The 26,646-nt window shown below is 44.0% G+C and overlaps 4 protein-coding genes across 6 annotated transcripts in view; 1 reads left to right on the forward strand and 3 right to left on the reverse strand.

Annotated features, from left to right (window-relative positions):
- Window positions 1-16: 16 nt before the first annotated feature.
- On the reverse strand, window positions 17-7,928 carry LOC139530047 (U3 small nucleolar RNA-associated protein 4 homolog). Its single transcript, XM_071326091.1, has 17 exons — window positions 7,797-7,928; window positions 7,263-7,431; window positions 6,895-7,083; window positions 6,697-6,781; window positions 6,417-6,506; window positions 6,031-6,242; window positions 5,673-5,847; window positions 5,474-5,565; window positions 5,200-5,296; window positions 4,975-5,039; window positions 3,021-3,143; window positions 1,641-1,797; window positions 1,399-1,505; window positions 1,178-1,273; window positions 817-1,002; window positions 515-625; window positions 17-344 (listed from the first exon to the last, which is right to left on the reverse strand). Exons 2-17 carry the CDS (start codon window positions 7,419-7,421, stop codon window positions 228-230), a joined length of 2,061 nt encoding a protein of 686 aa, XP_071182192.1. The 5' UTR covers window positions 7,422-7,431; window positions 7,797-7,928; the 3' UTR covers window positions 17-227.
- Window positions 7,892-10,029, forward strand: LOC139530050 (chromosome transmission fidelity protein 8 homolog). The gene is made up of 3 exons (XM_071326097.1): window positions 7,892-8,147; window positions 9,063-9,180; window positions 9,288-10,029. Exons 1-3 carry the CDS (start codon window positions 8,122-8,124, stop codon window positions 9,519-9,521), a joined length of 378 nt encoding a protein of 125 aa, XP_071182198.1. The 5' UTR covers window positions 7,892-8,121; the 3' UTR covers window positions 9,522-10,029.
- On the reverse strand, window positions 9,916-21,744 carry LOC139530048 (hyaluronan synthase 3-like). 3 transcript variants are annotated; one of them, XM_071326093.1, is made up of 4 exons: window positions 21,527-21,744; window positions 14,859-15,509; window positions 14,018-14,119; window positions 9,916-13,895 (listed from the first exon to the last, which is right to left on the reverse strand). In XM_071326093.1, the coding sequence occupies exons 2-4, from the start codon at window positions 15,507-15,509 to the stop codon at window positions 12,966-12,968; spliced, it is 1,683 nt and encodes a 560-aa protein (XP_071182194.1). In that variant the 5' UTR covers window positions 21,527-21,744; the 3' UTR covers window positions 9,916-12,965. The 3 variants fall into 3 exon arrangements, with proteins under 3 accessions (XP_071182194.1, XP_071182195.1, XP_071182193.1); XM_071326094.1 differs by lacking the exon at window positions 21,527-21,744 and adding an exon at window positions 19,805-20,718; XM_071326092.1 differs by lacking the exon at window positions 21,527-21,744 and adding an exon at window positions 16,141-16,572.
- A 3,104-nt stretch (window positions 21,745-24,848) lies between these two features.
- Window positions 24,849-26,646, reverse strand: part of tango6 (transport and golgi organization 6 homolog (Drosophila)) — a 37,042-nt gene continuing 35,244 nt past the window's right edge. The window contains exon 18 of the mRNA XM_071326099.1: window positions 24,849-25,546. Coding sequence (XP_071182200.1) covers window positions 25,370-25,546 — 177 coding nt within the window. The 3' untranslated portion in view covers window positions 24,849-25,369. The remainder of the gene's footprint in view (window positions 25,547-26,646) is intronic.

The raw sequence follows: 26,646 nt of genomic DNA on the forward strand, positions 1-26,646 counted from the left end.
CAAAACAGTCTGTACATTACAGTAAATATTTAATTTATTAACGTATCAAACAGTCTTTACAAAGCATGGGTCAGGGGTGAAGACACAGGCTGTGTTCCGATTCCCTCCCCTGCTCCCTGAAATGGCATTCTTTTAAAATCCAATGAATGTATGTCCACCTCAGGGAGAAGGGTAGAGAATTGAAGTGCAGCCACAGACAAACATAAAAACACACTTCTCCTCCATGTTTATGTGGCAAACTTTTTCTGTCGGACTGGAGCAGGCAGCTGAGATGTGATGGCCAGGAGAGGGCGCTCCACCACCACCAGAGACTGGTCATCCAACAGGCTCACACACAGCAGGTCCTACACAGGACATTTCACAGGAACAGACAACATGAATAAAACATACTGATTTGACCGGTTATATTTACAGAATTTAAACATAACGGTGTATAGGGTATATCCAACAGAATCCTGATATTGTCCCAGTTTGGGGTTGGGTTCTAACCTGGTCAAAAAGAGGAGACTCTCACCTGGAAGGTTTTGCATATTTTGAAAGCATGGAGGTGACTGGGCCTCTCCTGCTCTGATAGGCTCCTGAGGGTCATCTGATTGTAAAACTGGGTCTTCTGGTCAGGGAGGGGCTGAGGGGGGAGAAAGGGACAGCGTTAACCTCACAGGGCACTTACAGCAGGTGTATTCTAAATGATACATTCAATATGATCCATACTAGGCCACTAAAACCAATAAGGCCATTATGACAAGGACATTGATGAATAAACACTTGAAAGAACAACAAAAAGGAGGATGCCTTTGGGAAATGCAGGTTTCTTACCAGACTTTGGTCAATTATGCAGAACATGTGCATGTCGTGCAGGACAACTTGATTTGGGTTTTTCGGGTTGAAGGTCACATGGGTGACGGGTGTGTCCCGGTCCAACCACAGGTTGTGGAGCCCCTGCTTCTGCAGCTTTCGGCTCCAGTCTGTGTACTGCTTCTCCACTATAGAGTACTCAAATAACTACAGACATACACCACAGAACAGTCAGCATAACTACACGTGTCAAGAGTACTAAATCCTAAACCTACAGGGAAATGACAACAATTTCAACAAGATCAATCCTGTAAAAGGTATAATTGAGAGATACTAATATCTACAACTGCAGTGGCAGTATGAGAGGTGGCATGGTGTTTACCTGTTGGTCAGCGTGCACCATGGTCAGGTTGTTGGTGGTGGGGTGGATCCCCATGGCACTGGGACAGGAACCATAAACAGGTACTATACAATGGAGCTGGAACACAAGAACAGGGCCGTGAGAGGCGGTCATTGGTAGCAGATTATACAACTTTTACAATGTTACTTGTAGTCTAACAAGCAGCTGTAGAGCTTGGCTGGATCAGTGGAAAAACCACCCACCTTTAGTTTCTGTACATTGTAGACGTGGATCTCACAGTCACTATTTGCGGCCGCCAGCCACTTCCCATCTACACTGGTAGTCATTAGGTGAATGGGCTGTCTGGACCCTGGAGAAGGAAACGTCACAGAGTGAGACCATGCTGCCACAATCAGGATTTAGAATCGGAATTATACAAAAGAAAGCTATGGTTTTTCAGTGAAGAACAACCAAACTGAGGTGACGTATCGGAGGATCCACTGACCTGACTTGGGCTTGAGGGTGTGCACATACTTGCACTCAGACTGGGTAAGAGCAATAACGAGGACTGATGATTGGCTGGAGGCAGCAAACATCTTGGAGGAGTCCGAGGAGAAGCAGAGCTGGTGTGCAGAGCTCAGAACCTTTGGGAGTTTGGATACCTGGGAGGGGGTGACAAGTGAGGTAGTTCAAATATATTCTAAAAATAAAATATATTGCTGAGCTACACTATATATACACACAAAGGTATGTGGACACCCCTTCAAATCTGTGGATTCGGCTACTTCAGCCACACCCGTTGCAGACAGGTGTATAAAATCGAGCACACAGCCATACAATCGCCATAGACAAACATGGCAGTAGAATGCCCTTACTGAAGAGCTCAGTGACTTTCAACATGGCACCGTCATTGGATGCCAAGTCTGTTTGTCAAATTTCTGTCCTTCTAGAGCTGTCCAGGTCAACTGTAAGTGCTGTTATTGTGAAGTGGAAATGTGTAAAATGTGTCTGTCCTCAGTTGCAACACTCACTACCGAGTTCTAAACTGCCTTTGGAAGCAACTTCAGCACAAGAACTGTGTCAATAGCTTGTCATAGCCAAGCAGCCGCACACACTCCTAAGATCACCATGCGCAATGCCAAGCGTCGGCTGGAGTGGTCTAAAACTGTGGAAACGCGTTCTCTGGAGTGATGAACCATAGTTCACCATCTGGCAGTCCGACGGAAGAATCTCGGGAGAACGCTACCTGCCCAAATGCATAGTGCCAACTGTAAAGTTTGGTGGAGGAGGAATAATGGTCTAATTGTTTTTCATTGTTCGGACTAGGCCCATTAGTTCCAATGAAGGGAAATCTTAATGCTACAGCATAGAATGACATTCTAGACAATTCTGTGCTTCTAACTTTATGACAACAGTTTGGGGAAGGCACTTTCCTGTTCCACCATGGCAATGCCACCATGAACAAAGTGAAGTCCATAAAGAGAGTTTTTCGAAATCGGGTGGAAGAACTGACCTCAACCCCATCGAACACCTTTGGGATGAATTAATAATGGCATAGAAATAATGGTTGGTCCATTTGAATGATTGCAAATATCGCCGTCCCTTGGAAAACTGAACACAACCCACGATCAGACTGCACAAGCTCAAATGACAATCAACAAGAATGGGATCTTATGAATTAGTCAAACAATGAGAAATCAAACCTGGAATGTTGACTTGAGATCACAATCTGGGAAATCAGTTTATAACCAGAGATCAAATATTAGAAGAAATATCTCAATATATGAATACATTTTGTTGTCATTGCCACTACTGCCAGAGCGACACGCATGATACAGTAGAGGCGAGAAAGCTGACTTTATCCACATTCAGGATTTGGTAATACCTTGGTAATACTGATGTTATTATTGTCCGTCTGCAGCCTGTAGATACGCACGCAGGACACGGTGGAATAAGCTAGCCATCCTCCACAGGAGGACAGGGCACTGCAGCAGATATGATCTTCACCCTGGGGGCAAAAGTCACAACAATACTACAGTTAAACAGCATTTCTTTAACATTATAAACTCAGCAAAAAAAGAAACGTCCGAACACCCTGTCTTTCAAAGATAAGTTATTTAGATTTTTACAAGTTAACAGATCTTCATTGTAAAGGGTTTAAACACTGTTTCCCATGCTTGTTCAATGAACCACAAACAACTAATGAACATGCACCTGTGGAACGGTCGTTAAGATATTAACAGCTTACAGACGGTAGACAATTAAGGTCACAGTTATGAAAACTTAGGACACTAAAGAGGCCTTTCTACTGACTCTAAAAAACACCAAACTAAAGATGCCCAGGGTCCCTGCTCATCTGCGTGAACGTGCCTTAGGCATGCTGCAAGGAGGCATGAGGACTGCAGATGTGGCCAGGGCAATAAATTGCAATGTCCGTACTGTGAGACGCCTAAAACAGCACTACAGGGAGACAGGACGGACAGCTGATCATCCTCGCAGCTGCAGACCACGTGTTACAACACCTGCACAGGATCGGTACATCCGAATATCACACCTGCGGGACAGGTACAGGATGACAACAACAACTGCTCGAGTAACACGAGGAACGCACAATCCCTCCATCAGTGGTCAGACTGTCCGCAATAGGCTGAGAGAGGCTGGACTGAGGGCTTGTAGGACTGTTGTAAGGCAAGTCCTCACCAGACATCACCGGCAACAACGTTGCCTATGGGCACAAACCAACCGTCACTGGACTGGCAAAAAGTGCTCTTCACTGACGAGTCATGGTTTTGTCTCACCGGGGGTGATGGTCGGATTCACATTTATCGTCGAAAGAATAAGTGTTACACCGGGGCCTGTACTCTGGAGCAGGATCAATTTGATGGTCTGGGGCGGTGTGTCACAGCATCATCGGACTGAGCTTGTTGTCATTGCAGGCAATCTCAACGCTGTGCGTTACAGGGAAGACATCCTCCTCCCTCATGTGGTACCCTTCATGCAGGCTCATCCTGAAATGACCCTCCAGCATGACAATGCCACCAGCCATACTGCTCGTTCTGTGTGTGATTTCCTGCAAGAGAGGAATGTCAGTGTTCTGCCATGGCCAGCGAAGAGCCCAGATCTCAATCCCATTGAGCACATCTGGGACCTGTTGGATCGGAGGGTGAGGACTAGGGCCATTCCCCCCAGAAATGTTCGGAAACTTGCAGGTGCCTTGGTGGAAGAGTGGGGTAACATCTCACAGCGAGAACGGGCAAATCTGGTGCAGTCCATGCTCTGCAGTACTTAATGCAGCTGGTGGCCACACCAGATACTGACTGTTACTTTTGATGCCCCCTTTGTTCAGGGACAAATTATTCAATTTATGTTAAGTCACATGTCTGTGGAACTGGTTCAGTTAATGTCTCAGTTGTTGAATCTTATGTTCATACGAATATTTACAAGTTAAGTTTGCTGAAAATAAACACAGTTGACAGTGAGAGGACGTTTATTTTTTTGCTGAGTTTAGAAGGGTCATGAACGGTCATGGTGGAATAATTACGTAAAATAGTATTTTGGTGATTTCAAACTCTGTTCCGGGTCAAATTTCACCAGAACATAAGGGAAGGGATAATCAACATAAACATACATACAACATAACTTTGATTTAGCTACATTTTCTGTATCTTAATAGCCTTGTCAGAGGACGTTTATTTTTTTGCTGCGTTTATAAACTCAAGACTATGCCATTCAGATTCACTGTATACTGTGCTCAGATAAACTAAGAGGAAAGGCCAAAGGGTCGGGTGGTCTTGGATGGTTCTACTGATCAAGTTGATATGCAGGAGCCACGTAGCTACCTTTCTCTTCAGAAGGAGGAGTTTCTCAGGCTTCCTCTTCAGAGGCAAGCGGTCTCCTGGCTTCCCTGAAAGGAAGACAGATGAGTCGTCAAATACTGCACACAACAACTATACCTACTAGACAAGTGTGATGACCACTGCCTTTTGTTTGAAGAAGAGTCAACGATATTGACTGTATTTCTCCCATCTTCCTAGACAGTGTGTGTGTGTGTGTGTGGTTCTCACCATGTCCATCACTATCTCCCAGTCTCCACAGCTCCAGCTGACCAGGGAACTGCAAGAGCAGTAGTCCTGCCTTCTTTGCACAGGATACTAGATTCCGCTGGGAAAAAAACAACAATAAAACAGGATTGAAACCAGCCTTAATGCAATTCTATAATAATAGTTAGTTCATAGTTAATAGGAATATTCCATTGAATTCACTATTCAGAATCAATGTAATGGATATTATTTGCAACAACTCTGACACCAGAGTAATTTCTGCCATTTCTGAACTCACGTGGGGAAAGTGGATCTTCCGAAGTCCTGAAGCGTGTGACTTCTCATCAAACTTCTCCAAGAGGGGTCTCACTACAAGGTGGGTATCCATGCCTGAGAAAATAATGTATCCAGAATGAGTCTTTATGCAGTCAAATAAAGCAACATTTATTGTACTACAGTAGCATTTCATCTTCCTCCATTTGAGCATTAGTACTGACCTCCAGAGACGATGGCAGTCTCGATCTCAGCCAGGGCTCTGACATCATGCGTGTGGTTCTTGAAGGTCCTGGTTCTGACCCACTCCTTGTCCTGCTGCTGATGCAGAGTAGGAGCAATGAACTGGAACTGGATCACAGTGCCTTCTGACGTCCCTGCCACCACACTGCTCTCATCCTGTCAATCAAACACAGCCAAGTCAGGAAGGAAGCTCCATTCTAGTGAAACATAAACAGTAGTTGTGTCAAACAAATACATGCCTTCAGACATGTCACCCTGCTCTCTCCCCTCTGAATAAAAATAGAGTGCACCAATCCAGAAGGAGAGATAAGATATTTGTTAATGCCAGGTGTCCATCACCTTAGAGACAGACAGTGCCAGCACATCCCACTTGGTCACCAGGTGTGTTTTGACAAGCGTGCCGGTGTGTCCATCCCAGACTTGGACCTTCCCAGCAGAGTCCCCGCTGACGACAGTATGGTCTGACAGGAAGGCCACGCTCCAGACTACTGTCTCCCGACTCTTAGAGCCTCCAAAGCCCCGGTCCACCAGGAGCCTCTGTACAGCATGACCTGAGACAACAAACACTAGGGGTCAGGATCAAACTACAAGTAGCTACATGGACATCAGTGTACTGACAAAGACTGCAACTTAACACCACAACCTCACTGGCCTATTGGAACAAGTATGAATTCAACACTATTTTTCAAATGTAAATTGATTATTCAAAGCAGATCATAGCTCACCAGTTGGAACATCAAAGACACGGATCATGTCCATCATGCCAGCAGCGATGTGTGTGCCAGAGGGGTGCCAGGAGAGGGATATGATGCGACCTGTAAGACAGGATTAGAATGTTTAACAGGTCTGCACTACTACAAGAGGTTAAGTTCTCAACACCCATGGGCAATGTCCCTAATCCCATTGAAAGTGTGAGTGAGGATGCCCATATAGCATAAGAAAGGCAGCAATCTAAGGAAGTAACACATTTTTGGACAATTGAATCAGAAGGACTATTTCTCTTACCTTTCTGTCTGTCCAGATTGCGCTCAAACTGTATGTGCTCTTCAAGTACTTCAAACAACTTCACTGTCCCATCTTCACATCCAATCTAACAGGTGAAAAACCCACATTTACATTGTTTTAATAGCAAAATAAATACACCTACAGCAGGCATACTTTGAATATTTCTGAAAATACATTGATTCTAGAGGGGTAACTGACCGCTAATTGTGTCCCTTGAGTATTGCTGATTATGGTCCAAATGGGGCCCCCATACGCTTCCAGGGAGTACTTGGGTCTTAGGTTTTCCAGGTCATATTCCGCAATCTCGCCATTCAGGCCAGCACTGAAAAGGCGTCCTCCAACCCAACATAGAGACTCAATGGATCGGGAGTCTTTCCCTGGGATAACCTGCAGATCCAAAACAAGTGTTAATGGCAAGTTTAGCAACCACACTGAGGGTTTAGCAACCACACACAATAGCCAAACGAGAGAGGTTTGAAGTTTAAAATGTGGTAGAATGTAATGGCCAAACAAAATGTTTCTTTACATTCTGAACATGCCATAAAATAATTAAGTAAGCTACTAACTTTTTCCTGGAAATAGTGGTCAGTGAAGTTGAAAATCTCGACACTCCCATCCATTCGTGCAAGGGCTAGTCTCTCTGTGTGGGCATTGAATGCCATGGCTCTGATCGCTGTGGGCATGTAGTCGAAAAACCGAACCCGGTGCACTTTGAACTCCCCCATTGCTGCGTATCTAAGAAAACAGATACATTTTAAAATTAAAAAGAGGATCAATAGTTTTGCATGGAAAACAGTAATGTTAGCCAACGTTGATGGACTTAGTTACAATAACTAGTTAGCGGATAAACAACCATCATGCTAAAGACATAATTTGAAATGTAAGCCGCAACAAGAGATCTATCCCCTACAAAACTAGCCTACTTGGATAAAGATAGCTACCTAAAGTTAGCTTGCTATCTCCCAATTTGGCCGGTTAGCTAGCTAAGCTCGCTGTAACGTTACATTGAAAGAGCAGAGCATGCCTATCAACAAATAATTACATTATTGGCAAGTACCGATATATAATGAACATAGAAAGAGTAAAACAAATACGCTTACTTGTATCACCCCCTTCTTTAGTATTTTCTTCACTTTCACCAAACGTTCATTGCTAAGAGTTTCAAACGTTGAATTACAGCAGACACCACGTTGGACACCTTTGAACCGGAAACCCTAGATGTGAGTGACGCGACTGTGCGCCGGAAAAAGGTGGTACATGTTGCTGGCGGGAAAAACATGAAAACAATCAGGATTTGTCATCGACAGAATAAGCGTTAACGCATCATTATATGTACCTAACAATGTCTAGTTAAGTGCCTATGTTGCATCTCTCTTCTTCTCCTCACCTCCTCTATGTTTTAGTTATCTTTCTGCGAGCAGTACGATGGTTCAAATAATTATAAATTCAAGGTAAGACTTGTCAATCATCTGAATTCTTATAAATGGTCACATTTACACACAGGTTCTGTCTGTCTCGTCGCAGTATAAAACATTGATTCAGAGTAGTGTATCTTACCTAGCTATTTATTTAATTTCATAAGATGTTAATGAACAGAGTTAGATCTGTCAGCAGTATACCACCCTGCATCCCACTGCTGGCTTTCTTCTGGAGCTAAGCAGGGTTGGTCCTGGTCAGTCCCTGTATGGGAGACCAGATGCTGCTGGGAGTGGTGTTGGAGGCACCCTTTCCTCTGGTTTAAAAAAATATCCAATACCCCAGGGCAGTGATTGGAGACAATGCCCTGTGTTGGGTGCTTTCAGATGGGACATTAAACAGGTGTCCTGACTCTGTGGTCACTAAAGATCCCATGGCACTTGTTGTAAGAGTACGGGTGTTAATCCTGGTGTTCTGGCTAAATTCCCAGTCTGGCCTTCAGGGGGGCGGCAGCGTAGCCTAGTGGTTAGAGCGTTGGACTAGTAACCGAAAGGTTGCGAGATCGAATCCCCGAGCTGACAAGGTACAAATCTGTCGTTCTGCCCCTGAACAGGCAGTTAACCCACTGTTCCTAGGCCGTCATTGAAAATAAGAATTTGTTCTTAACTGACTTGCCTAGTAAAATAAAGGTAAAAAAATAAAATACCATCATGGCCACCTAATCATCCCCTGTTTACAATTGGCTCATTCACCCCCCTCCTCTCCCCAGTAACTATTCCTCAGGTTGTTGCTGTAAATGAGAATGTGTTCTCAGTCAAATTACCTGGTAAACTAAGGGTTAAAAAAATAGTAGTGTGTTAAAGATGAATTTATGTTTAGTGACTGCTTGATGTCTAGTTATCTAATTGGTGAGTACGTCTGTTTCTACTCCCCTATCCATCCCTGTCCAGTGTGGATGGGGCTGGTCCTGCTGAGTGGCTTCTGGTTGAACTCCAGGGGGAGATGGTGTCCAGGCAGAACTCTGGACTGGCTGGGAACCTGATGGGAGATCTGCTCTACACCAAAGAGGTACAGAACAACATGGCACTATAATATAGTGTTAGTACACTCTTCTCTTACCTCACCTCTTTCCACTCTGAGATGTTGTTTGTCTTCACCTGTATCCCCTCCCCCAGGGTGTGCCTGTGCTCATCGTGGGACACCACATCCTCTATGGAAAGGTGGTCAAACTGGAGAAGCCCTTTGCTGTCCTGATGAAACACTCCGGCCTCCCGCAGGGGGATGAGGTTCCCATGGAAACCAACCATCAGAACCCCACCACCTACTCTGTCGCCGCCCTCATCAAGAAGAAGCTCATCTTCAAGACTCGCCCAAAGCCCATAATCACTAATGTGCCCAAGAAAGTGTAGTAAAGTACTTGGTCTTATGCATTAGGGCTCACTGTCGCAAAACCCTTTTTACTGAAAAATTTGACAAGTTCAGATTGTTCCTCTCTTTCCTGTGGGAGGAAAGTACATGCTGCACTCTTAATGACTTCAAATCCACAAGTATGGAGCACACAGTGCAAGACTCTATTTGGGACACACTCCTCTGGCTTGAGGTTATGGACCACTGGAACTAGACTGTGTGCATATTTGTTTCAATATGTAAGTGGTTATGCTCCTGGAATTTGCTGTATGCGGTGGTGTATTAGTAAAATCAAGATATTTCAATAATATTTGCATTTTTGTGACAGGATTGAATGTGTTGATATGCCATTTGTACTGTGTTTATTTTCAGATGGGAAAGAAATCAGTACAACAGTGGAATGAGAATGTTTTTATTCAGATACAAAAACATACAGTTTTTCAACCGCTGTACAAGTGTAAAAAATAAATGTTCTGATTGAAATTGAAATACAAAACCTTTTTCCAAAAACATGTCTTTTATACTGTATTTAAATATGTTCATAATGGAATACATGGGTGGTTACAATACTTTATTTCCAGCTATTCTATACCAATAAAACAATATGTGTTATGTTGTGTATCAATAGCCATATGCTGTTGCTTGATTCTGAGAGTTTTTTTTTACCATGCTACTGTGTTAGAAATGTTATCTGTTGGTTAATTACTTCTACATGACAGTTATACCTACCTGTTCTAAATCTACATATCATCCCTAAATGGTAATATAAAATAAGTCTTATCTCTCATCCATGTAACTACCAAATACCAGTGTTGCAATGTTGAGCTCTAGAGACCAAACTACACTGAATTCACTGACCATGATGTGCTAGCTACATCATACTATAAACATGATGTAAACAGCTGTTTCATGAAATGTCAGAACCCCATAATCCTTTTAAATATAAGCCTGTTCTTCACCCCATCATTCTTACGCATCTTCAAAATATCTTTGAATATGTTCAATACAGAAAATATATTACTTTGCAATATCTTTTGTAAACATTGAATGATATATGAGCTGAGCTGCCATGGCGTTTTGGTTACGCTCGACAGTTGTTCTGCGGCATTGAGAGAATGCTTAGAAAATTCTGGTATAGATTTTAAGTCACGTTAAGACTTATTGAATAGTTCTATAATTATATTCAAACCAGTTATATTATAAGAATGTTTTTCCATGTAAGATATGCCTACAAAATATGGGTGGACATCTACTGTCACTCAGCGTTATGAGACCCATTGATTTGTCAAATATGAGTGGTCTGAAACTGTCACAGCTCAAGGGACTGAGTGTACATCAGAGGCAGGAAGTATCAAGGAAATCAAAAATGGCATTAAAGACAATATTGTAGACTGAGAAGATGTTCAGCCTGATAGATAGGCTACTATAACAAATATTGTATATGATATCTACACACCATACAACATCAATCACAGTCATCTCTGTATTTTATTTATGCCTCTAATTTCTTCATGTAATCCCAATATCTATACCACTGTGAGTCTTATTACACGGTCACATTACATACACCCTTGAAAGTAGAGGGAAAGGTAGGCCACATATACGTTTGAAGACAAGTCAGATGATTAAAAGAGATCAGTTCGCTGTCTGTACACAATTCTAAACACTAAATTCAGTGTTCCTGCATTCTGTTCTGATTTCTGAAAGACGGCCAAAGGGGCTGTATGGGTGTGTGTTTAAGGGAAAGGGAGGTTCCTTCTTGGCATGCAAATAGAGGTATAACCATAAAAGTAAAAAACACACCCTTTTTACTCATGATGGCTAAAGGGGCCAATTCATCCAGCCACACAGTAAATAACTTCCCCCCTTCTGTGCATGGCCACATCCACTCACACTCACACTCTGGCCTCCTCAATGGCCTTGTGACTCCAACACGTTTTTAAATGCACTGCCTAAAACCAAACCCATTCATGACTGCTTAAATTGCGAGTATACTTGCATTCAGGAAATAACTTCAAAGTATTGCATTTTTTGGGGGAGCTGTTTTATCTGTTTAACCCCAATTTCAGTATGGGGGAAAAAAGAAGAAAAAATGGTGTGTTCACAATTCATGGCCACAAATACTTGAATGAATTGCAAACAATATTGCGTCTCGTGTCAGGGGACATTATTCCTGTGGCTAATGTTGAGGTTGCAGTTTTGAGCCCCAACAACAGCTAACTCTGATTTACAGCCAAGACAATACTGCAAATGCATATGGATGGCCGCCTACCAAGTTTGTACTTTAATATCTATTCAGACTGAAAAGGGAAAGAAAGTCATATCACCTTTGATCTCCTCTGTGTGGTCATGGAAATATACTGTACCGTCAAATTGACCTACTGCACCATTGGTAGAGAGAGGCTGAGCAACCCTGTAAACAAGTGTTGTTTCTTGTGCCTTGTTTGCACTTTCACGTTATGCAATTCTCACCGAATAAAATAATATTAACACAACTTAAAAAGCACAAGAGTGGAAACTTCCACGACAGTATCTCCATTCTCCAACAACAAAAACATGTCAACTTAGATATGGCACCTACACTAATACCAATGGCCTTGATAACAGGGGATCATGGTTTTCTATTTTCTTATTCTGGATTTAACAACTAATAACAGCAATGTGGAGTTTGTACTTGTATTATACTAATGGTAAGGCATGCATCAAAAAACAAGTGGTCTTTGGTCATAGCAGTTTACATGATGGAATGAATGATTGATTATCCTCAGTTGGTAAGTTATATCCTGTATTGAGCATTGATACTGTATGTAATATGTATACAATGTGGCACTCATACAATAAAATGCCCACACAAAATGAACTGACTCATTCAATTGGATGTAAATATCCTTGCAGGCGATGGAAGATTGGACTATTACCATATGAGCTAAACTTTTATCTTGGGCACTGCTCAACAGCACCAAAAATTTATTTATGAGTTATGTTATGTATAAATGTTGGCTTGTCTTTAAATTACTGTATTACAGAAATACAACTGTAGATCATTGTGTCACCTGATTGAGGCAAAGAGGGCCCTCCGTACATGTGTCTAACTGTCTCTATGTTCAGTCATTCAACTCATGCTGGAGACATATCAACACTGCTTCATAGTGTTCATACTGACACATATACTTGTTTCGATAAGCCCAAACCTCCAGGCCTGTGTCAAAGCTCTTACAATCTCTTGTAAACGGGTTGTATGATAATGTGCTTTATATCTATGGAAAGCACCATGCCCTTGTAACTCATGACCACTGGTAGAGCACTCTACAACACATTCATACCACATATGTCCGTTAGAACCAGAGGTTTAGCACCATGGAGACAGAATGGCATGAGAGGGGTGGGGCCAAAGACTGGCTCAGCTGTTCCTGCAGCACCATTGACACTGACAATTGATTCATGTCTTATGCCTCTGCATACGGCAGGTGGTATTGCTCCTCCCTCTTGTTGCAGCGTTTGGCTACTATAGCCAGGTAAAGAACCAGCAGGATGACCCAGTAGCAGGCGTACAGGATGGCCCCAGCGATGAGCAGTGCTTTCTCTGTCTCACTGAAGGGCTCCTGGGTTTCACAGTAGATGGTGTATGCCACCCCACCCAGCAGCACAGCCCCCCACACTGTGACAGGCACTGCCCCAATGAAGTTCACCACAATCTTCCTCCGCCCTGATGTGCCCCAGCCAGCCTTGTTGATAGTGAGCAGGGCAAAGATTTTGGCTGGCAGCAGACTGGACATGTAGAGGAGGGAGTAGAGAGACATGAAGATCATGACCAGACTGCCCCTCAGGAAGCAGGCGTAGGTAGCCTTCACCATGCCAACCAGCTGCACTGTCAACAGGAAGAGAAGGATGTTCCACAGGCGCCCACGGTAGAACAGGTGGATCACTGTGGCAACCAGGAAAAAGGGGAAGAAGCCTGTCACCACAGACTCGTAGGTCATCCAGAGACTGTGCTTGTGGAACCAGAGAGCGTTGTACAGCCACTCCCTGAAGTAGGACTTGCTCCAGCGGGTCTGTTGGTTGAGCCAGCGGAGGTAGCGCGTTGGCGTTTCAGTCTGGCACTGGGAGCGAGCGGTGAACTTGGTCTTGTAGCCGAAACTGAGCACGCGGTTGGTGAGGTGGCGGTCGTCACCGAAGCTGCACCTGCTGCCCAGGAAGGTCTGGTGATACCAGGGCTCCAGGAACTGCTGCAGCAGAGAGTTGCGGTACATGCCCAGGGGACCACTGATACACTGCACACAGCCAAAGTAGGACTGGCAGGCCCGCTCCACATTGAAGGCCATCCAGTAACGCACACTGCTCAGGAAGGAGAGCCACGAGTCATACTTATTCAGGATCTGAAGGGAAACAATAAGAGGACAGAAGAAACTGTTGCTGATGATTGATTCAGTGTACTAGTATAGGAAGGAAGACAATAACACCGTTGTGAAGGGTCTTCTTAGAGAAAGAAGTCTCTCACCTGAACATCTCCACCTACTCCCCCCACCTTTGCATCCTCTTCTAGAATCTTCAGCATCTCTATGGTGCACGCTGGGTCCAGAACTGTGTCTGAGTCACACACCTGCAATGGCAAACACATGGGGGCCTTATTTCTACCCTTATAATATAACTGACATGAAGCCAAGTTGGTGGTAATGTGTATTGGTTTTGACAGTGGATTAATCTGATTTGCTTATCCATCACACAATAGGCGATTGATCTTACTATTGATGTTATGATAGCTGTTGGGATCATACAGTATGTTTACAATACACACTGGTCTACATTAACAAATTAGTGATTAACTGTCTATTGATGAGTGAGAAATACTCAAGACGGCAGCCTAGGGCCACAGCAGGTGTTTTAGTTCCATTGTGTTTTATCAGATGCCAGTCAAGTTACCTGAGAGAAATTAGAGACTGCTGACAGCACACAGGTGTTCCAGAAGCACACAGGTGAGGGTCAGCTGAACAACTGAACTTTGACCCTGACAATGCAGTAATGCACTGTGTATGGCTCAATGTGCATCTTTGTTTTTATAACAATCCACAAGCCCAGGAGCAACACAGAAATATCAGTCCGTTGCTATAATATGTAATAAAAGGATGTGTGTGTGTTTGTGTGTGTGTGAGTATATGTGTGTCTGCATGTGTGTACGTGTTCGCAGATTTGTGATATTGTTCTCTAATCGAAGAGCATCAAAACAAGGCCTTGTGCCAATGTCTGTGGAGACTCAGTCACAATGAGATTAGATTACCTATTTCTATCAAGCAGGACAGAGGACACACTGATGCAAAATTTAACCACTGAGAGAGCCTTACCTGCATATAGTCCACAGAGTCTCCCAGGGCTTTGAAAGCTGTGTACATCACCTCTCTCTTCCCTCCCCACTCCTGCATGATACAGGAGTAGCGACAGTTCCTCACCAGCCTGGCCACACGTGCAGCCTCCTCCGCATGCAGGGACGCTGCTCTGGCCCCCCCTCCACCCACCCCTCCACCCCCGCCCCCGTCACTGTGGTAGTTCCCCTTCCACACCACGCTGCCGGCCTGGTCCGCTCCACCCATCACCTCCTGGAAGATGTCCATCATGTAGCCGTCCTCCGGCCTGTTCCCGTCCACCACCAGCACCACCTTCAGGCCGGGGAAAGAGATGCGGCGCACGCTGCGGAGGCACTTCCTCAGGTAGTCTGGGTCCTCCTGGTAGGCAGCGATGCACAGGGCCACGGAGCGCCGCAGATGCTGGGGCCGGGCGGGGCTGCGCATGTGTCTGTGCTCCAGGAAGGCAAACAGGCTCTGGAGGAAGAGGTGTAGAGACAGGATGGCTCCGTACAGGCCGAAAGACAGGTGGTGCTGCTCTGTGTGGATGAACTGGTAGCCAGTCACGTAAGCCAGCAGGATCCCAAACAGGACCACAGCGGCGAAGAGGGTGGTCGTCACGATATGCAGCACAGTCCTACAGCGAGAAGGCATCTGGAGGGAACAAGAGAGGGAATGGATTCATGATTCCAGAAGAACTGATGGACGAAAGACAGAGCTCATCCACTGTGCACAGACGTTCAACGTCTAGTTTTTATTTACATTTGATTGAGTTGTCAACTAACGTGAATTCAATGTGAAAGATATTTTTTTTAACCATGTCAATGGATTTAGGTTAAAAAAGACTACATTTACATTTACATTTTAGTCATTCAGCAAACGCTCTGATGCAGAGCGACTTACAGTGCATTCATCTTAAGACAACCACAGACATCACAGTCACAGACATCACAGTCATAGTAAGTACATTTTTCGTCAATAAAGTGTCTGTGGGGCTGTGGGATTATTTAAGATATTCTTTGAAGAGGTAGGGTTGTTGCAGATGTTTTCAGAAGATGGGCATGGACTCTGCTGTCCTATCTTCAGGGGGAAGCTGGTTCCACCATTTGGGTGCCAGGACAGAGAAGAGCTTGGACTGGGCTGAGCGGGAGCTGCCCTCCCGTAGGGGTGGGAGGGCCAAGAGACTAGAGGTTGCAGAACAGAGTGCTTGGGTTGGGGTGTAGGGTTTGAGCATAGCCTGAAGGTAGAGAGGAGAAGTTTATCTTGCTGCTCTGTAGGCAAGTACCATGGTCTTTTAGTGGAGTTGTCAACCGTGATGGAGAGGTCTTGGAACAGGCAGGCCTTCCCTGGGAGGAAGAGCAGCTCAGTCTTGTCGAGGTTGAGCTTGAGGTGTTGGGCCGACATCCAAGCTGAGATAGGTGCCAGACATGCAGAGATGCGTGACACCACCTGGGTGTCAGAAGGGGGGGAGGAGAAAAGTAGTTGTGTGTCATCCATTACCTTAATTACTATTTTTATATTTCAATTAGTTCTCAACTTTGATTCAACGTCATCACGTTGAACTTTCCTGTCTTATCTGTCACACTCTTCATAACCAGTCTTCTTCTGAAACATAAATAACTATATGCATTGTTCATAACACTAAATATGTAAAGATGAAGATCTAAACATTCTCAAAAATTCCAAATGAAAGAATGTGAATGACCCCACCTACAGAAAGCTGAAAAAACATGGGGAAACAACATAGCCATTTACAATCTTTAAACATTAAATGGAAACGAGACCAGTTCACTGAGTTAGACATCTGCTGTTGCCCCCCCCCCAGGTTAATAATTACTTTAATTAAAGACCAGGCAGGGCTTGGACGGCACTCGGGAGTGGCCAGAATGGAGAACAATCCCCCCTTTCATTGATTAAATTACCTCCCTGTGCCCCCTGCTTCGGTTCTGCTGAAGAAAGACGGCCTTCATTCACAGACCTCATATCATAACATCCACTTGTAGGGAAAGCACTGGCAGAAATGGAATTCATAAAGTGAATTTACATCATGGTCCTCAGGCAGTTTACCACTCATCTTTTCTATACAACCTGCATTCAATGTAATAATACTCTGTAAGCTACTTGTAGGCATTGTCAATACTGTACACCACCAGGATAAGTAATACACTACCTGAACAGAATTTCCATAATATTACATTATTCCATTAATATTCCACCATGCCTGATATTGCATCTAGAATTGCTTATGTGAAAGTGAGTGCAGATTAATTCAGTGTCCACTGACAACACATATACAGTAACTATTCCCCTCTGAGGGCCAGTCTATGATCTGGGGACCATGGGGGACAATAAGAGGGTGAGGCAGCCAGCACGCTATTAATGCCCCCTGAGCATACAGGAGATGACAGGCAGACAGACTAATTAGAGGGCCGCACTGCTGTTAGCAGTCAGGATTAGAGAAGAATAGAGAGGGGGCTCCATGTCAAACTCTATGGACTGAAAATCATGTTTCAGGTAGAAAGATGGACTTCCAAGTTGGACTGCACAGCCAATGAATAAAACAATGAATGAATGAAACAAAGAGTAGTTAATGTTTTTATGGCATCTTGAAAATGTATAGTAGTTGAGTAGTGTCACTGATCACTGATGCAGAAATCCATAGAATTCCAGCCTTTGCAGTGGCACATCACCAATCATACTGTATAATCACCTGGAATTTCTGGACCCCACCCTCTTTTTCAATCTCTCATTAACATCTCCTAAATGAAAAGAGAGAGAGAGAGACCGCACTGGGCACAAACTGACTAATTCATATGTTCTTTCAACGTAATATGTCAGCGTATTGTGACATGGAATCTACATGGAAAATACATTGGATTTGAAAAAAGTCTTCAATGTAAACTGTTGTTTTGAGGGTGAAATTTCAACCACATCATTATGCCATCATGGTAACCAATTGACAAACCTTCTATAAAATATGTTGAATTTGTACCTTTGAAGCAAAGTCAGATCTTCAATGTAATATCCGCTAAAAGCAAAAAACAATAGGCTGGGAAGCACCTCCTACTGAATCTATCTACAGCTACCCTTTGGTCTCCCAACCAGGGTTTTAACCAAGCCCAGCTTTGCTTTAATATGTATCACTGACTTTTACCAATGTGCTATTGTGAGGATGATTGCTGAGAAATATCCACGTATTCACTGTTGCTATCAAAGTCATTCCAAAAGGTAGATTTAACAGAGCAAATTAAATGTAACTATACTTTATCATTCATATATCATCAATGATGCTATTAATCCTATATAGCATTTGGAAAGTCATCAACAGCTATTGTATAAATTCAACCCAGGGTTCAACTAAAAAGAGACAAGACATATAGGCCTAAGGTTTCAAGCTTTGGCTGATTTCAAATGGAATCTACATGTTAGTAGTAATCTACAAGTTAGTAGTCAAAGTAATTTAGGAGACTCTTTATTCAGAGTGACTTACAGGAGCAATTAGGGTTAACCTTTACTGCAGTGGGCTAAGTCAAGGTCACATAGAGTGATTCTTGGTAGTCCTAAACATATCTACTTTGAAACACACCTCACACACATGGTTATAGGCAACAACAAAAAAATAACACACCTGTACCATGTCAGATATGGAGTTGAAATGTATTACATTTTGGGTTTGCATCCCAATATTACACTTTATGTACAGTACCAGTCAAAAGTTTGGACACACCTACCCATTCAAGGGTTTTTCTTTATTTTTGCTATTTTCTACATTGTAGAATAATAGTGAAGACAGCGAAACTATGAAATAACAAATATGGAATCATTTGTCAATATGGAAAAAAGTATTAAACAAATCAAAATATATTTCATATTTGAGATTCTTCAAAGTAACCACCCTTTGCCTTGATGACAGCTTTGCACACGTTTGGCATTCTCTCAACCAGCTAGTAGTAGTTTTGATGTCTTCACTATTATTCTACAATGTAGAAAATAGCAAAAATAAAGAAAAACCCTGAAATGAGTCGGGGTGTCCAAACTTTTGACTGGTACCGTACATCACAGAAAACTGAAATAAAATGAAACCATTTGACATAGAAACACTGGATTTTTCAGAGGGTTTAATTATTCATTTATTTGATTAATTATGAATAACATTCCACATGTGAGGCCACTAGAGACCGATTTGGTCATTTTACTATGGGCTATGTGCCTTGCTCAAGGGCACATTAACAGATTTTTCACCTGGTCTGAATAGGGGTTCAAACCAGCATTCTTTTGGTTACTGACCCAATGCTCTTAACTGCTAGGCTACCTGCCGCTAGGCAACCTGCCACCCCGTTTAAAGTTTGATTTGATTTAGTCCTATTAATTAACTTTGATTTGTGGTTGGAGACGTGAATCTAAAATACTGTACCAATTATTCATTTGTAGACAAACTGGAATTCAGTGGCACAGACGGAACTATCCAAGGATACATCTCCTTCAAATGATGATATTTGGTTGCATTGACAACCAAACACAATTCAAAATCACTTTTGCAGTAGAGTAAATATTAACTTGTCGACCAGTTAACAAACAATATGTTGGATTCAGGTGGAACTATCCAAGCAGTCTCCATTAAATGTTGATATTTGGTTGCATTGTCAAGCAAACACAATTCAATATTACTCTGTAATACAATAAATAGCCTAAAGTTAGGTCTATCTTACAAACTAACATAAAAGCATTTATTCAACTTTAAAATGATTAATACATCCTGGCCACATTTTGAGGTTGTTCTGACAATAAATGTGTTACGTAATCATAGAAAGCGTACATGTTCAAGTGCATGTAGGTCTCTGGAAATCTTCACAATTGCTATAATAATCTGCGCAGAATCTCAAACGACATTGATCACTTGCACAATGTACTTAAATAATAATAGTGAGTGGTCAAAGGCAAGTACTCACTGTGGTGGTAATGGTGACAGCTGGAGAAGCAGGATTTCAGTTCATGATCAAGGCTTTTTCTGTCCCTGCTACCTAAACATACATCTCCTGGAGTATCTCCTGGAGTATCTCCTCTATCTTGGATGTCCCATTCAAATGAAGGATCTGCTGTGTAATCCAGTGGCTCTAGGGTGAGCTGCAGTTCAGCATTCACAGAGGAGAGCCAAGCATAGGCACAGGTAGCTATTCCCAGGTGAGTCCCAGGTCCCAGGTAGGTATTTGCAGGTGTAATGTGCCCTTCCAGCAGAATGAATGGATTGTATTCTCAGGTGTGATGGCAGGCTGGTGCAGACTGAATGAGCATTTGGGCTGTGGGACAGGGGAAATCTACAGAGGCTAGTGAAGAAGGGTAGGAGGGAGGAGAGGAGGGAGGGAGGGATGAAATAAGGAAAAGGGGGGGAGTGGATGACCATGTGAAGGGAGAGATGGATGGGGAAAGTGAGTGGAGTCCCTTGATAGCTGGGTTTCAACTTGACTCTTCATCAATCTACTCTATCAATACTGTAACTCCCACAGCCTTGCTTTCATGAGTCATGGTTCATCCAATCAGATACAAGCCTGTGAATCAAAGCCCTGGAGTTTTCTCTGAGAAACACAGTAGACCAGAAATCTTTCTCCTTACCATGCACAGGAGATTCAGCTTCTTGCAGTATGTATTTAGTAATATTGTCACCATGACTCAGAATATGATAATATATCATCTTCAGTTAGGCCAATGTATAACAATTCACATCTATTCCCCACTAGAGGGCTCTCTTTTAATCTCACAACACATTTACAATGGCTGAGGCACTTTCAAGGAGTACACAAAAAGCAGAGACTATATGGCAAAAATACTCATGGAAAATACATTGATCTCTTTTCTTAAATTATTGAATATAAAGTAATCTTTCACGTTCCCCCATACAAAGAGACATGTGGTTGCAGAGAATTTTGGTAAAGCAGCTCTGTGGCAGACTGAGCTGAGGTAGTTGGTAACTGGGCCAGTTAGTCAAATAGAAACCACTGAGAAACCAGCACCGCTTCCCATAAGGCCTGATGGCAAATCCCAACAGGGCCTTTTCAAATGGCCACCAGACCCCAATTTGGAGTCAACCAGTGATGCCATGGAAAGTCAAACAGTCAACGTTTTCCTTGGAGAGGTCACATGTCTTCAAACAGAATTCTGAGGCGTTGCTGTCGTGTCTTTCTAACGTTCCGCCAGCCTCAGGGAACCAACCACTGTGCTCTACCACAAAATACATCATTCTGTACCATACACTTTCAAAACACTAACCTGACACAAGCCGACACGCACGCACGCACGCACACACACACACACACACACACACACAGACACACACACAAAGAGACATTCATCTCCTCATAAACAGAATGTGACTCATTCTTTACCCCATGACATACTCCCTCTATTTCTTAAACTTACATACAATTAAACATACATATATTCTGAGATGGTAATGTTTGTTTCAAACCAAATGTTACTTTCTACCTTTCGTCTGACATCCTTTTTTGGCCATTAGCACAGTGGACAAGCACATTTTCTCCATAAAATATTCTGCATACATTTGCTTTACACAAGGCTCTCTCTAAGTTCTTACTTACACAAAGGTTTCACAAACGTACCACTCTTTCTTTCTTTCTTTCACATATAGTAACATAAAACATAGTATTGTCCCATACCTTCCTGATCCAGTGGACCGCTCAGGCTCTGTCTCCCCCACTGGAGTCACCCCTGCAGCTCCGTCAGGCCGCCTGTGTGTCCGTTAGTCCACCCCCGGCTCCCGGTCTGCCCCACTCCACCACACTCTGCAGCACAGCACACTACTTGTTCTGCTTCCCACACACTACACCTTTCTTCCAGCTCGCTTAATTCGGGAGTCCCTCATCCAAAAATACAGCTCTACCTCACCCTCAGCCTCCCCTGTCCCACCTCCCCCTGCCCCTCCTCCTCTCCCTCTCCTCTATCTACCTGGACAGTCTCAGGGCATGAAGGCCCTCAGATCACAGTCTCACCCAACAGCTGAGAGTGTTAGGCAGAGATAAGTGTACAGGAGGATAGCAGATGAGCTGATCCCATCCCTGATCCTGGTTGGATCTCACCCATCCGGTCTTGAGTCCATGTCTGCTCGGTGGTCTCTCCCATGGGCAAGCGGTCGGGCCACAATGTGGTAGAGGTTGGAGGTCTAATACGGGGTCTCTGTAGCCTCCTGTCTGCCTGTCCTTCAGTCGCCCTCTCTGTTTCGATCTCGCTTCCCTGCTGCAGTGGAAGCTCCACTCTGCATCCCTTTGCAGCACAGCCCAAATCCCTGCTCCCCTCTCCTCTGTCACACTGTCCCGGCTCGGTGCATAGCTGCCCAGACTGATGCTGCTTTTCCTCCTCTCCCCTTCAAGACCCCTCTACCCTCTCACTAGCTCCCCCTCCCTGTCCTAGCTCACTGCAGTGTAGCCAGCCTCCAACAAGACTCAGGACTGTTCAGGCAGACCCCCTCTCCTCTCCTCCACACTGCCTGGCTCAAAGCATCCTTTATGGGCTTATTTATTTACCCACCCCTCCTCTCCTGCGCTGGTGCTGCCGACAGCCTGCAGGTCCGACACAGGCTGATAGACTGAGGGAGAGAAACAGCAGAATGCTCTGACACACACACTCAGTACATCCTGTAATCACATGCACTACTCAAGTCATACCCTGAACACCAAGTTACCAATTATCTTATAACACATACTGTATACAACTGTGTCTGGTCCCACTTACTCTCTCACCCTCACACTCCATCTCCTGCTCAGAGGGTGTGGCAGTACTGTAATTAGTGTAAGAGCCATTTCATGGATAGCAATGGCATGGGGCCTGTGGGATGGTATGCCACCTGGCTGGCTGTGTTTCAGGGTTACTGTCCTGCGGTGAGCTGAGGTGAATCAGAGCATAGCATCACACTATCAGAGCATCCCTCTCACTGTGTGAATGTCCTTGGCAGTCAAGCTGAGGAGACAAACCCTGACAGTCTGGCACACATATAATTTCTGCATTTCTATGTCCGGCTGCACTAGTATGACTTACCTGAACCTCATGTTGCTTATAAAGGTAAACTCAGCAAAAAAAGAAACGTCCCTTTTTCAGGACCCTGTCTTTCAAAGATAATTCATAAAATCCAAATAACTTCACAGATCTTCATTGTAAAGGATTTAAACACTGTTTCCCATGCTTGTTCAATGAACCATAAACAATTACTGAACATGCAGACCTGTGGAACAATTGTTAAGACACGAATAGCTTACAGACGGTAGGCAATTAAGGGCCCAGTTATGAAAACTTAGGACACTAAAGAGGCCTTTCTACTGACTCTGAAAAACACCAAAAGAAAGATGCCCAGGGTCCCTGCTCATCTGCATGAACGTGCCTTAGGCATGCTGCAAGGAAGCATGAGGACTGCAGATGTGGCAAGGGCAATAAATTGCAATGTCCGTACTGTGAGACACCAAAGACAGCGCTACAGAGAGACAGGACGGACAGCTGATCGTCCTCGCAGTGGCAGACCACGTGTTACAACACCTGCACAGGATTAGTACATCCGAACATCACACCTGCGGGACAGGTACAGGATGGCAACAACAACTGCCTGAGTTACACCAGGAACACACAATCCCTCCATCAGTGGTCAGACTGTCCGCAATAGGCTGAGAGAGGCTGGACTGAGGGCTTGTAGGCCTGTTGTAAGGCAGGTCCTCACCAGACATCAAAGGTAACAACGTCGCCTATGGGCACAAACCCACCGTCACTGGACCAGACATGACTAACAAAAAGTGCTCTTCACTGACGAGTCGTGGTTTTGTCTCACCAGGGGTAATGGTCGGATTCGCGTTTATCATCGAAAGAATGAGCGTTACACCGAGGCCTGTTCTCTGGTGCGGGATCGATTTGGAGGTGGAGGGTCCGTCTGGGGAGGTGTGTCACAGCATCATTGGACTGAGCTTGTTGTCATTGCAGGCAATCTCAACGCTGTGCGTTACAGGGAAGCCATCCTCTTCCCTCATGTGGTATGCTTCCTGCAGGCTCATCCTGACATGACCCTCCAGCATGACAATGCCACCAGCCAAACTGCTCGTTCTGTGCGTGATTTCCTGCAAGACAGTAATGTCAGTGTTCTGCCATGGCCAGCGAAGAGCCCGGATCTCAATTCCATTGAGCACCTCTGGATCGGAGGGTGAGGGCTAGGGCCATTTCCCCCAGAAATGTCAGGGAACTTGCAGGTGCCTTGGTGGAAGAGTGGGGTAAAATCCCACAGCAAGAATTGGCAAATCTGGTGCAGTCCATGAGGAGATGCACTGCTGTACTTAATGCAGCTGGTGGCCACACCAGATACTGACTGTTACTTTTGATTTTGACCCCCCCCCCTGTTCAGGGACAGATTATTCCATTTGTTAGTCACATGTCTGTGGAACTTGTTCAGTTTATGTCTCAGTTGTTGAATCTTATGTTCATACAAATATTTACACAAATTTGCTGAAAATAAACGCAGTTGACAGTGAGAGGACGTTTCATTTTTGCTGAGTTTATATCTACTGTTAGGCAAATTAATGTAACATCCCTCTCTCCATAGAGAATGATACGCTGTTTGATTAAGTGCCTCATGACATAACCATAACTGTATACATGAAATTTGATCTAAATAAAGATATAAAACATATCGTCATGGCATGTTTAGATCGAAAGTATTTTCAGTACAGTCCTCAATTCAATACACTTATAATGGCAAGGATCACATAACTAGCCAACTGCTTACAAGAATTGACCTTGTTTATGGTTATGAATACGGGACTACAGTGCAAGCAGGGTAAGCTCATTGCTGGAAGCTAAAAGTGCTTTGCTGGTGAATTCATAGTTAGTCCCTAGTGGCTCGGAGTCCCTGCTCCTGAGCTACTTTCATCTCCACTGGGCCATCTGCCTAGAACACAAACTACAACAGCCTGAGGTCACTTTAAAGAACAACGCTCAAACAAAATAACATGCACTTGTTCATACAAAAGGAAACTCATATCCCTTTATTTTATTTCACTGTAATGGGATTTTATTCAGAGGCACACACACATTATCAGCTGCTCATCATCACCTCTAATTTTGACCTCTAACCTCTGTTTATAAGATTCATAGGCACATACAGGTGTGGTTTCCAGAGAGGGGAAGTTTGGTGCCTCTGCAGAAGGCCTAGATCTGTCATTGTGATAAAATACCCTTCATTCACTATGGTCACATTGATAGCATGACACAGACTGGCTTGGGGGAACCCCATGTACTGCAAACAATGAGAAAATGACCAAGAGAGGTAATTCAGTGTTTGTTGAGAGAGTCATGTTTTACACACAGTTCAGCTATCATTCAATGCCTGCCCTTTCACCTTCAGCGGGAACTTGGACAAAAAGGTGGCATGTTGTGCCGAGTCTGAAGTTCCTACTCCTGGATACTCCTAAAAAGTTCTCGTAACACTGGTTAGTTGGTGTGCTGTTCTGTGGGCTCATGTTCCTAAAATCTCATGGCAAAACCACTATCTTCTTCTCCAGCTTCTGAGCAGGGAAGATGAACCTCCTCATGACATCGTCAAGGTCCTCCAGAGCCAGCTGAGCATGGAGCACTGTGACATCATCAGTGTCTGAGCGCACCACCCACTTCAATGCCCGGTACAGGTCCAGCAGAACATCACTCAGGACCTGGGAGATTAAGAGAGACGAGAAAAGGTGAGAGAAAAAAATGGAGGGAGAGAGATTAGAGGGATGTATACAGAACTGAATAAGAGAGTGATCTCACAGAGCCATAATGAGTGTGGTGTAGGTAGGTGATCAGTGTTCCTGGGAGCACAAGGTAGACACAGGTCTTCAGCCATCAGCTGTTTCTTCTCAAACACCAGGTTTGAGTCATCAGGTTTAAGGTCATGTCTGGTCTACCTAACTGATATTTTCACATGGACTCAGTGTTATTGCCACCACAACAGCTGCACACACAGCTACAGCAATTAACCAAATGACCAGACTGAGAACGGCCTGAGAAACTTAACCAAGGGAAAGGTGTGTTGTGAAGACCAGTTACAGATTTGAAAAGTCCTACGACCAAAAGACAGCTAACTAGATATTGGCTAGCCTAGTCGAGAACCAGGCATCTCTAAATCGGTAAGCCTGGTGAAGTCAATGGCAGAAAGTAGCTCCAATGGGTTGGAAACCCGGTGTAAAATCAGTGGGGGGAGGGTCCTTGACATTTAACATTCAGTCAAAATGTAGCGACTGGACCATTCTAGCTGTTTCGGCTAATACAAAATTCTTCAGACTTCCAAAGGAGCTGACAACGTGGTTTGGAGCTATGCTACGCGGGACTAGATATTGGCCTTTACGAAGGAATCAAATGGTCAGTAATGCAAAGGTCAGACAAGCAGCCTAGATAGAATGGACAGTGAATAACCCTATAAAACAAGGGTGTAAAGTTAACAGGTTCTTTGTCCAGACTGTACTGACCCTTAGCAACACATCAGTGTCCAGTCCTGGTCCTAGACAGTCACAGGAGTTAGCTGTTCTTTGTATTCAGCGTTTGACTCTCTGGTTGGACAGAGAGTATGTCAAACACTTAGCTCCCTCACTAGCTTTAAGCACCAGCTGTCAGAGCTGCACCTGTACATAGCCCATCTATAATTTAGCCCAAACAACTACCACTTCCCCTACTGTATTTATTTATTTATTTCGCTCCTTTGCACCCCATTATTTCTAATTTCTACTTTGTACATTCTTCCACTGCAAATCTACCATGCCAGTGTTTTATTTGC

The sequence above is a fragment of the Salvelinus alpinus genome, chromosome 9, assembly GCF_045679555.1.
Source record: "Salvelinus alpinus chromosome 9, SLU_Salpinus.1, whole genome shotgun sequence".
Classification (NCBI taxonomy): domain Eukaryota; kingdom Metazoa; phylum Chordata; class Actinopteri; order Salmoniformes; family Salmonidae; genus Salvelinus; species Salvelinus alpinus.